The sequence below is a fragment of the Microtus ochrogaster genome, linkage group LG10 (genome assembly GCF_000317375.1).
Source record: "Microtus ochrogaster isolate Prairie Vole_2 linkage group LG10, MicOch1.0, whole genome shotgun sequence".
In the NCBI taxonomy this organism is placed as follows: domain Eukaryota; kingdom Metazoa; phylum Chordata; class Mammalia; order Rodentia; family Cricetidae; genus Microtus; species Microtus ochrogaster.
The window spans coordinates 11,888,643-11,900,138 of NC_022035.1; the positions used below are offsets into that span (position 1 = coordinate 11,888,643).

General features: G+C 43.5%; 1 protein-coding gene across 1 annotated transcript in view; it reads left to right on the forward strand.

Annotated features, from left to right (window-relative positions):
* Positions 1 to 9,572, forward strand: part of Tes (testin LIM domain protein) — a 42,289-nt gene extending 32,717 nt beyond the window's left edge. Inside the window, exons 3-7 of the mRNA XM_005363748.2 lie at positions 949 to 1,201; positions 2,057 to 2,386; positions 4,957 to 5,172; positions 5,488 to 5,646; positions 8,383 to 9,572. Coding sequence (XP_005363805.1) covers positions 949 to 1,201; positions 2,057 to 2,386; positions 4,957 to 5,172; positions 5,488 to 5,646; positions 8,383 to 8,571 — 1,147 coding nt within the window. The 3' untranslated portion in view covers positions 8,572 to 9,572. The remainder of the gene's footprint in view (positions 1 to 948; positions 1,202 to 2,056; positions 2,387 to 4,956; positions 5,173 to 5,487; positions 5,647 to 8,382) is intronic.
* The last annotated feature ends 1,924 nt before the right edge of the window (positions 9,573 to 11,496 follow it).

The window sequence follows — 11,496 nt, forward strand, 5'->3', positions numbered from 1 at the left end:
CTCTCTCTCTCTCTCTCTCTCTCTCTCTCTCACACACACACACACACACACACACACACACACACACACACTTTATCTGTATTTATTTTATGCTGAGTTTACTCCCATGCCATAAATTTTTGTTTCTTCTGAGATATCTTTTTCTTCTGTGCACCCTCCCCTTCTGACTTTGGAACAGTTAGTTCCTTTTCAGGGAGGGTCATCTGGATGAGGCAGGGGAAGCTCTTGTTAGTCTGGCCATGAGCTCTGTAAATCTCATTCCAGTGGATGTGTTCAATGACTAGAGACCCTACCTCTCAGCTCTTCAGTTCGGCATCACTCACTACATTTTGAAGCACGTGCAGCAAATTTTCTTTCTTGGCCACCGACCCTGTGTCCAGCCCCACTGTTTGGCTTGGGTGCACCTACAGACACATAGCTCAGGAGGGCACGTTCCGGATACTTGGCGACTTTTCAGATATGCATACCCTTGATGGACTGGACAGTCTCGTGGGAGTTCTTGAAATGAACCCAAAGATTCGAACCTCTTGATTTGCATAATTTTGTCTAGTAGTGAACCATCTTCCCAGGTCACCTCAGGCAGCTTATAGGAAGAAGAAGGAGATGTGGCATCTCTTGCTGTGATAGTTTGGGCAGCTCTATGTGTTTATTTATTTTGGTTAGAGGGTAAGATGTGAGGAACAAGGTCATCCTCAGACCGGCCTTCTCAAATATGCACTTTTTAGTTATAACCTGGCTTGTCGAAGTCTAATAAAGCAAGGATGTGTTTTCATGTGTCTTTCTTAAGTTGTGAATATTCATCCCTCCCCATGCAAGAAAGTACTTTCTTGTTTAGATTATTATATATAATACCTTCTAAAGTATTTTATGAGCCATGAAGGACTGCACATACGTAGCTGTCCCCAATTAGGTGTAGTTGGTTATTTTCTGCTTTCCCCCAAATTATAGGAAAATATGCCGTAACTGCAAATGTGGACAAGAAGAACATGATGTCCTCCTGAGCACCGAGGAGGACCGGAAAGTGGGGAGACTCTTTGAAGACACCAAGTACACCACCTTGATTGCCAAGCTGAAGTCAGATGGAATTCCCATGTACAAACGCAATGTTATGATATTGACCAATCCGGTTGCTGCCAAGAAGAATGTCTCCATCAACACTGTTACCTATGAGTGGGCTCCCCCGGTCCAGAACCAGGCACTGGTAAGTACTGGGGGAAGGAGGATGAGGGAGGAGACTTTTGTTGTTCTTGCTGTTGTTGCTAGACTTAGGAAGTAGGAAGTACTTAGTACCCTAGTACTTCCTTCTGTAATTGAGTCAACCGCTACACATCTGTTTACCTTGAGTTCCCATTATAGAGACTTTAGGCTCCGATTACTACATTTTAAAATATGAGTCTAGATAACTCATAGACTTTTTTGAATGTCTAATTTACCTGATTTTAAAGGAATCTTTCTAACAATTTTAGTAATTATGTGAAAATCAGATTAAAATAATTGTGAGTTTTTATATCAATCTGCCTGATTTTCTGTTATACTCACAAAACTTTTCCCAAGATGAGGAGGAATAAACAATAGCACTTCTGACTTTATTTAGAACTGACGAAAAATGCTCCAACATTATATTTCTTTTACTATAAAAGGCAAAAAAATGTGATTTTGCATCAAGCTTCTTCCATTATTATGACAAGTGGATGAAGCATTGCAAGGTCAGTAGGTCACCATTACAGTAATTCTCGCAGTGACATTTGTATGTGCAGAAAGAGCCACTGATCCACGCGCACTCACAGTGATCTACCCAAAATCTTCTCATAGCCACGCATCTGTAGATTCAGCACAGCTAAACAGTCGCGATGCAAATGTTCTGAAAACTGGATGGAGGGGGCTGATTTCATGGAGAAAAATGTGTTTCTGTGTTCACAGAAACCTGCTTTTTATGTTTTACTGTCTCTAGTTGTTTATAGCGAAGGATGAACCGCCCTTCCTGAGTAAACTTGTTTCTGGTGTGTTATGAAAGATTGACTAACCCCCATTTAACACCCACCTCCCTGCACTCCAGGCCAGGCAGTACATGCAGATGCTGCCCAAAGAGAAGCAGCCAGTGGCAGGCTCGGAGGGGGCACAGTACCGGAAGAAGCAGCTGGCAAAGCAGCTCCCTGCCCATGACCAGGACCCATCTAAGTGCCATGAGCTGTCACCCAAGGAAGTGAAGGAGATGGAGCAGTTTGTAAAGAAGTACAAGAGCGAGGCTCTGGGGGTGGGTGACGTGAAGCTCCCCTCTGAGATCAACGCCCAGGGTGACAAGCTGCACAGTCCTGCTGGGGATGGAAACACTCCAGACGCCGTGCTGCCCAAGGACAAGTCTGCCGAGCCCAAGAAGACCCAGTATGTGAGTAGCCGGACTGTTGCCTTGCGTTCATAGACGCTTCCTTTCTTAGAACGCTTTTTTTCTAAAAGGGATGAACAAGGGAAAGAAAACTAGTCAGTTTGGACTGAGCTGGGAGAGTTATGTTTGGGAGGTCTGTCTGAAGCTACATTTTCTGATTATTTTAAAGAATAATCTGTTGGCTTTTACCTTGGCCTCTTACTTGAATATAACAAACCAACCTAGCATCTGTTTCTTTCAAAAAAAATTGAGTGTTTTATTTATTTATTATTTTTGTGTGTATGGGTGATTTTTGCCTGGCTGTATATCTGTGTACTCTATATCCACAATGCCCATGGACGAGAAGAGGTTTTGGTTGCCCAGCGACTGGAGATATAGACAGTAGTGAGTTACCATGTGGGTGCTGGGAATTGAACCCACGTTCTCTGGAAGAGCAGCCTGGTGCCCTTTGTTGTTGTTGTTGTTGTTGTTGTTGTTGTTGTTGTTGTTTTGAGACATGGTTTCACTGTATAGCTCTGGCTGTCCCGGAACTAACTCTTGTATTCCAAGCTGGCTTCCAACTCATAGAGATCCACCTGCCTCTGCCTCCCTAGTGCCGGATTAAAGGCGTGCGCCACCACTGCCCAGTTCAGCTGGTGCTCTTAACTGCTGAGACATCTCTCTAGCCCAACATTTTCTTCTAAACATGATCTTTATGTTAACTAGTTATCTTTTATATATCAAATGTTTCTGTAGTTTATTACATTGGCTAGCATTGGCAAATATCATCAGTGTAACACTGAGTGGTGATGCCATTACTATCAGCTTCCTTAACTGACGTCAGCAAAGAATACACTGGGTCTCTGTATCTAACATATATGCAGATCACAGTAATACCTGCAGATCATAGTAAGGGAGTGCCTGTCAACTCCTGCTGAACTTTTTATTAACACCCGTTATTATTATTATTATTATTATTATTATTATTATTATTATTATTACAAATTTTTACCTCCTCCCCTCCTCCCATTTCCCTCCCCCTCCCCTCATTCCCCCTTCCTCTCCCTCTTCAGTCCAAAGAGTAGTTTCTTCCTTTCTCAAGTTTGAGTCAGCTTGTGCTTTGACAATTTCACACATGTGTATAATATATCCTGATTGTCCCATCCCTCTCTTATCTTCCTCTCACACCCTTTAAGCCCCCATGTCCCTTTCTCACACTCGTATCTTTCCGTTCTTTATGATCTACTGAGCTTCACCAAGACTCTGTGGCCCTGGGGTTGGAACTCTGCTTTGGAGCCTAGTGGGTACCTAGATGAAGACAATGGATGCCCGTAACCCAGTCACCCATAGTTCAGCAGGGAAGTCATGCCGCCTGCGAGGCCCTCCCTAATGCATGATTGACTGTTGACTGGTCCAGTCTTGTGCAGGCCCAGTGCAGACAGCCTCCACCGCTATGTAATCCTAACTGTATTGGAAAAGTGCAGAAGACCTTTCACAGCGTTCGCTTTCCTGTTTTCTAGTTCTTAGACTCTTCCTGTTATTTTCCCCTAGATACTCCCCGAGTGCTCTAAATGTTCTCTTTGGAGCTGAGCACTCACCATCACCTAGCCTCAGCTCCCTGAGCCGTCTGAATCTTCATTCGTTGTGACTAAGGCCGAGGGTAGCCTTTGTTTATGAGCATAAACAGGAACGTGTAGAAGGCAGTGTATGGCTGGATCAGGGCCGCTGGACAACCGTAGTGAGCTCCTGCCTAGCAAGCATCACCTCAGCCATGGGTTCTGACTGGGTTTACAGTAACAAGTATGAATTCCCTCTTATGGAACAGGCCTCAAATTCAATCACAGAGTTTATCTTTAGACAGAAATAAGAATGAATTATGCTAGGGCTAATCTAGTTTTGCTTGTGAGACCGTACCTAAGATTCAGACTTGATGTATGCAGCTGTATTGGCAAGTGTTTTAAAGTCTCTTCCAGAGAGTTTTTTTTTTTTTTCGTTTTTTTGTAATGACTTGAACGTGAAGGAAAATCATGATGCAGATAAACAAAGCATCAGGCCTGAACTATAATGTATTTCTCTTAGATGCAGTTAGCAATCAGTTAATACCGTTTAATCTTCAAAAAGTTTTCTATCAGCTTTAGATAATAGTTTTTGAGGGAACTGATAAAATTGAGGTGAAATTATTTTCCCCGAGTGACTTCTGCGCAAGAAACAGTGCCGTGTTGTACACAGGGTGAAAGAAGCGGTTGGGTTAGGAAGAAGCTGAGCAATTCCATTTCACGGGCGTATTCACTCTGTCTTGTCATGTCTTTAGAAATAGCCTCTCATCATCATCATCATCATTATTATTATTATTATTATTATTATTATTACAAATTTTCACCTCCTCCCCTCCTCCCATTTACCCCCCCTCCCTCATTCCCCCTCCCCCTCCCTCTCCAGTCCAAAGAGCAGTCAGGGTTCCCTGTCCTGTGGGAAGTCCAAGGTCCTCCCCCCTCCAAGAAATGGCCTCTCTTGAAGCTGTTGCTTGATATGCCCTGAAGCAGGGTCTGGGATGCCAGTGCTCTGATGATTTTCATTCGGGTTCTCTTCTCTAGTCATGCTACTACTGCAAACAGACCATGAAGGAAGGAGACCCAGCCATCTACGCGGAAAGGGCCGGCTATGATAAACTCTGGCACCCGGCCTGTTTCATCTGCAGCACCTGCGGCGAACTCCTAGTCGACATGATTTACTTCTGGAAGAATGGGAAGCTATACTGTGGCCGCCATTACTGTGACAGCGAGAAGCCCCGCTGTGCTGGCTGTGATGAGGTGTGTTCTCTAGGGCCACCCGCTTGCAGCCTCTGGCTCCCTCAGCCAGCCGCCAACAGGCTTTCAGCAAGCACTAATCACGCAGGAAACTTGGTTACTTTCCACTCTGCGTGTCCTGAGTAAACTAACCAAAGACTATCGGAAACCAATTGATGTAAATAATAAATTCAGACGTAATGTTACCATTTTCAAATATCGAACCCCAAGAAGGCATCCGCTCTTGTTGATTTAACTGCCTGTCTAGAGAACCCGGGTTTGTCACTGTGGTCTAGAGAAGGAGATGACTAACGGGCTGTACTTTTCTCCTCTGGCCAGCTGATATTCAGCAATGAATATACCCAAGCGGAAAATCAGAACTGGCACCTGAAGCACTTCTGCTGCTTTGACTGTGACAACATCCTGGCGGGAGAGATATACGTGATGGTCAACGACAAGCCTGTGTGCAAGCCCTGCTACGTGAAAAACCATGCCGTGGTAAGCGACGCGGGGACACCCTGGCCCCAGCCGGTCTGCTGACTTCAGTGTCCGCCTCTCTTCTGATCTCCTGAAAGTGGGAAGCCAAGAGCCAACCTTGTATAAAGAGAGCTTGTGGTTCCTTCATGGGCTGTTTAAAACCAGGCGGTTCAGAAGCTACAAATGCAATGACAGCCGGGACCTCAAGGTGGCTCATTCTACCTGTGCGTTTGCCATGTAGATTATATATGGTGCTTGCTGATAAGTTCCTAATCGAAAAGTAAATTCTTACTATGAATGGATTTATTCTTACTATAGATCAGATTCTATTTAAAATGGTTTCTGGAGACTTTAGAGTGGGCTCAGCAGTTTTGAGAGCTTGTTGTTCTTCCAGAGGACCCAAGTTCAATTCTAAGCACCCACATGGCTGCTCAAAATCATCCGAACCTCCGGTTCCAGGGTTTCTGATGTCCTCTTCAGGCACTAGGCTCATACATGATGCACAGACGAATACTGCAGGCAAAGCACTCATGCACCTAAAATACTAAAATGAATACACTGAAAAAAATTAAATAGTTTCTGTACATATTACTAACTCACCCATTAGGACCTTGTTTTACTCCCTGGAAACGACGCAGTGACTGTTTTTTAAACCCTCGTGGAACTGATGTAGTACAACAAAAACTGACCTTTATATTTAGATTTATTGTGTGGACCATTCAGGTGCTTAATGTGCAAGTGTATTTTTTTTTTTATTGCATCCATTGTGTTCCCAAGAGCTGCTGCTGCACGCTGGCCAAGAGATGGTAGTGCAGATACAGGGCGAAAAGATGACCATATATAGTCGGGCTCATAAACCAGGGATATCAGAACGATAGGCACCTACCTTTTTTTTTTTTTTTTAAGTTTAGTTTAAGGTCTCTCTAAGCTATTACATAGGGGAAACTCCTGGGAAAGGAAAATATGTACCCATATGTAGTTCTAAAAGTACGATGCTTTGACAAAAAGGCAAATTTTAATTCTGCCATCTTCAGTTTTGACTCATTACCTCATGTGTTTTCTATCCACTTTATAAAAGAATGTCTAATCATTTAATTTTATAATACTCCACTGTTTCTTTTAGAAAAGTTACTTTTTCGGTAAAGTGAACCATTGGCTTTACCTAATATTAAAACAAGACATCTTTATCCCACCTGAAGGGGAAAGATGTTTGTGCATGCAGCGTGCTACCTGATATAAATCTTTGGAGATCATTGGCCTCACAGGGTTAATTTGAATAGATATTTTAATATTATTTTAAAGGTGACAGAGAAAACAGTTATTTTTTTAGACCTGAAGAAATATCCTCAGTCTAAGCAGGATTTCTGAGATAAACATTAACTAGGAGGAGATGTGATATGGCCAGATACCTAGTTTGGTTTGTCTCGATGTGCTCCGGGATCCCATGGCCACCCAGGGTTCACATCTGGGAGGCTCACAGGGTCCACCTGTGAGAGAGCCATTTACAACAAATAGAATTAGCTACCTTGCTTGGCGGTGGTGGCGCATGCCTTCAATCCCAGCACTGAGACGGAGGCAGGAAGATCTCTGTGAGTTCAAGGCCAGCCTGGTCTATAAGAGCTAGCTCCAGGACAGGCTCCAAAGCTATAGAGAAACCCTGTCTTGAAAAAAAAAAAAAAAAAGAATTAGCTACCTCACATCTCGTGTTCAAATAAAAGAAGCAAGAAGGATGGGAGGAAACAGCTCTCTGAGCTGTGTGAGGTTTATGAACCCAGGACATATCCTGCCAGGCCCATTGTGGTAAAGGATACTGTTCCCTTGAAGGCCCTGAGTGCACAGGTGGCTTTGAGATTCTTGAATAAGTTTTCTGCAATAATATAGAATATCGTTTGCTCTCTTCATACATATGTTCAGTTCAGAAGAATATTATGCTGTGTGTGCATGTATGAGTGTGTCTGCATCCTTTGTATATTTGAGTATAACACACAGGGCACTGAAGGGCAGCCTGGGGCTATAGTTCAGTTGGCGCAGTACTTGCATTGTGTGCGAAGCCCTGGCTTTGATCCCCAGCACTGCAGACATAAATCAGGCATGATGGCGCCCAACCATTATCTCAGCACTTGGGAAGCTGAGGGAGAAGTGTGGAGAATTTGGGCCCAGCCTGAGACCTTGTCCATGGAACACAAGCTGAGTGGTACAGGGGATGAAAGTCCATGGCCTAGATGACAGCTAAATTATGACGGAATGGAAACTAATTAATCGGAGCTATATTTCTGGCGTGAACTCATTATTCTCAAGTACTGTCAGTATTTTTAATTGAATCCTTAATTACTTTGAAAATGGCTTTAATTTCCTACTCTCTAGAGATTAGTGGTATTAATAATCACATGTCATAGGCATGACATGTCCGTGCCATAGGTATGATGTTACCACTTCAAAGCTTTAATGAACTGGAGCCAAATGCAGTGCTGGCTCTGGGTTGGCTGCAGTAACATCCTATTTGTAACACCATGGGGGCAGCTTAGGAGCGGCTTCCACCTGTTTGCCTTTACCTGCTATTTCTCACCTTGCTCAGCATATACAGATCCCTGCTGGCTTCCGTGATTCCCAAAGATGCTGCTATCACTTGCCTGTTTTTCTTTCCTTTTCAAACTTACCATCTGAAGACGCCGGTTCCGTTTGCCCTTGGGTGCCAGTGTGGCTGACATGGACGTGGTTGGTCTCTAACCGTCTTCTGCTGACTTTATCCCCGCACAGGTGTGTCAAGGCTGCCACAACGCCATCGACCCAGAAGTTCAGAGAGTGACCTACAATAGCTTCAGCTGGCACGCGTCTACAGAGTGCTTCCTCTGCTCCTGCTGCAGCAAGTGTCTTATCGGGCAGAAGTTCATGCCCGTAGAAGGGATGGTTTTCTGCTCCGTGGAGTGCAAGAAGCTGATGTCCTAGGAGGAGAACACCGAGCACTGTTGGGCCGTAGCTACCCACAATGGCCTGCATTTCATGATACAATTGCAATTGGAAAAACTAATAAAAGGGAAAAAAAAAAAACTATATAGCAAACCAGAAGATTTTGTCCACTATTTTTTTTAACCTTAGGAATTTTGTCTGTCTTAATTTTCAATTACTGCTTTAAGCACGTGATTTTAAAAATATATATATAGAGAACAATGAAGAACTGTCGCTTTTATTTCCACACATGAAATCTTTGAGTTGGAAGCTTGAATTTAATTGATCTTTATAACGGCGTACCCTTAGTGCCAAATAATATGTATCACTTAAAAGCTAGTGTCCCGGGAGAGATGCACGTGTTGACTCCTATGCTTTGATTCACGTGGAAAATGGAAAGAAATTAGATGTGCCTGATGTGACACTCGCACTTAGCCTGTCTCGTTGAACGTTGTGACGCGCAGTGAGTTCCTTCTGCAGACACTCGGGGTGCTGCGTAGTGGGTGTCCCAACGCCTAAGCCTTCCGAAGCGTCCCCTTCTGGAGGCGGAGGGGACTCTTCTCATCGCCTTTCTTTGTCTTTATCTCTCAGTGTTCTCTTCTGCCGTCCAGTGACCTCCATTTATGGCCTTGGGTATTTTATATATATGTGGCCGAACAATATGTGCACTTTGCTTATAGACTTTTTTGTTTTGTTTTTTTGTCTAGATGATAAAAGCAGGCTATTCACTTAGGTTTTTTTTTTTTTAATCCAAAGAGTATGTATAGATTTCATACTTAGGGAATTGTAATTTGTGCTGATGTCATTTGCCTGCCGTGGCGATAGTTTTGGCATGCTTTTCAGTCTTACGCCATGGAAACCCTCTTGCGCTACCTCTGGGCTTGCTGTAGACACGGTCTGTCTTCCCGCCTGCACACTCCCCATTCTTGGGGTGTTTTTAATGTTTTCCCCTCGTATGCTTTCACACATAACTATGCACTATAAATCTTGAATGGAATGACTGTTATATATGCTATTCAAAATAAAGTCTCTTTCACTTTTAATAATTGTCTTTTTTTCCGCATCCGTTTTGCAGTTAAGTATCTAGTACAGCAGGGGGCGATGTCTCCAAGAGTAAAAAATACCCTGACAAAAGTAAAATCCTCTTCCGACAGGACAGACATAAAGCGTCTCCATGCAGAGAAAGAAGGAGTTTTCGGAAGCCTTAAGCCAGGACTTGTTCGTAATCGTAATACTTAGGTCATGCAGAAGTTTTTATTAAAGGTGTCACTATTTTAGTTAAACTTTAGAAAGAGAACCAAGTATTGCATTCTACTTGTTTTAAGAGGGCATTTTCTTTCTTTCTTCCTTTCTTTCTTGCTTGCTTGCTTTTTGCTTTTGTTTTTTTTTTTTTTTTATTATTATTTTTTTAAAGCTGGGACCTCAAAAGGTCTTCCCACTAGCCTGCCTCAGACTCACTTCTCCTGCATTAGCCTCCCAAGTATTAAGACTTTAAGACTTCAAGTGTGCCTAAGACTACGGTGCCTAGCTATAAATACAATCTTATAAATTTCCTAGGGATTTTTCTAGATTCTGGATTACTCTCTCTCCCTCTCCTTCTCTCTATCTCTGTGTGTGTGTGTTTGAAACTGGTTTGGTTTGTTTTAAGATAGGGTCTTGTGTCTTAGGATGATCTCAAAATCACTACATAGCCAAAGATGACCTTGATCTCCTTGTGCCTTGCTCCAAGTACTAGGCTTATATAGCTGTGCACCCTGAGCCTGGTTTCTGCTGTGCTCTTAACCAGACTCAGGAGTTTCGTGCATGCTGGACAAACACATTCTGCCTCCCTCCCCCACCTCCCCAAGTCTGAAGTATTTCTGACTTGGTAGTTTTAACTTTGTCTGACTCATACTCAGGACTGTTGGTTTGGGTTTTTATATGTTTGTTGATTTTTGTTTTACTTTGTTTCGTTTTCAGTTGCTGTTTTTCTGTTGCACGCCACTGATTTATATATTGCATATGCACGCACACAAACACACACACACACAGAAAGTATGTACACAAGCGCTTAACACGTACATTGTATTCCCTCTGAATTGTGCCAGCCCTAACAATGAAAAGTACCTTTTGAAGCTGGAACACATAGTACAGTGTTGAAAGGAGTAATCCAATCCTACATATTAATATCCTGTAACCACTGCTTTAACCCTTATCTTCACCTTGGTTTGTCCCAAATAGTAACAGATATGTTCCAGTCCATTTTGTCTGTAACAATTAATACTTTCCCCAGACATCGGCAGACTGAGAATAAAGTTGAACGGAACCCCCTTCACACTACCACAGCACACTCTTCCCAAGACTGGCCCGCTGCCCCGCGCCGCCAGCTAAGACAGCGTAAGGCTGGCACTAGGCATGCCTTTCACTGAGAGAATGGAACGAATGAAGAGTGGGGGTGGCAGAGATCCACTGAGCCTGGCTCTCCCCTGAATACTTGTGGTTTGCCCTTGCAATACAGGGTCATGAACCCCGTGGCTAAGAGGTCATCAAGGAACTTCGACATTCTTGTTAGTTGGTGGCCTAGTTTACCTCTGTCGCTAGGTCACACCATTGCCAAAAGCATCTTCTGTGGGGCGTTTGGTTTATAGGATACAATCCCTTATTGAGGGAAACAAAGGCAGGAACCTACAGTCAGAAACTGAAATTGAGAAATACTTCCTACTGGTTGGTTCCCTTCTGCTTGCTCAGTTAGCTTTGGTACACAGTTTATGCACACTTGCCTAGGAATGCCACTGCCCACAGTGGACTGGGCCCACTACATCAATTAGCAATTAAAAAAATGTCTCTCGACTGAGCTCTCAAGGTCCCAATGAGGAGCAGAAGGAGGGAGAACCTGAACAAAGAAGTCGGGACCACGAGGGGTGCACCCACCCATTGAGACAGTGG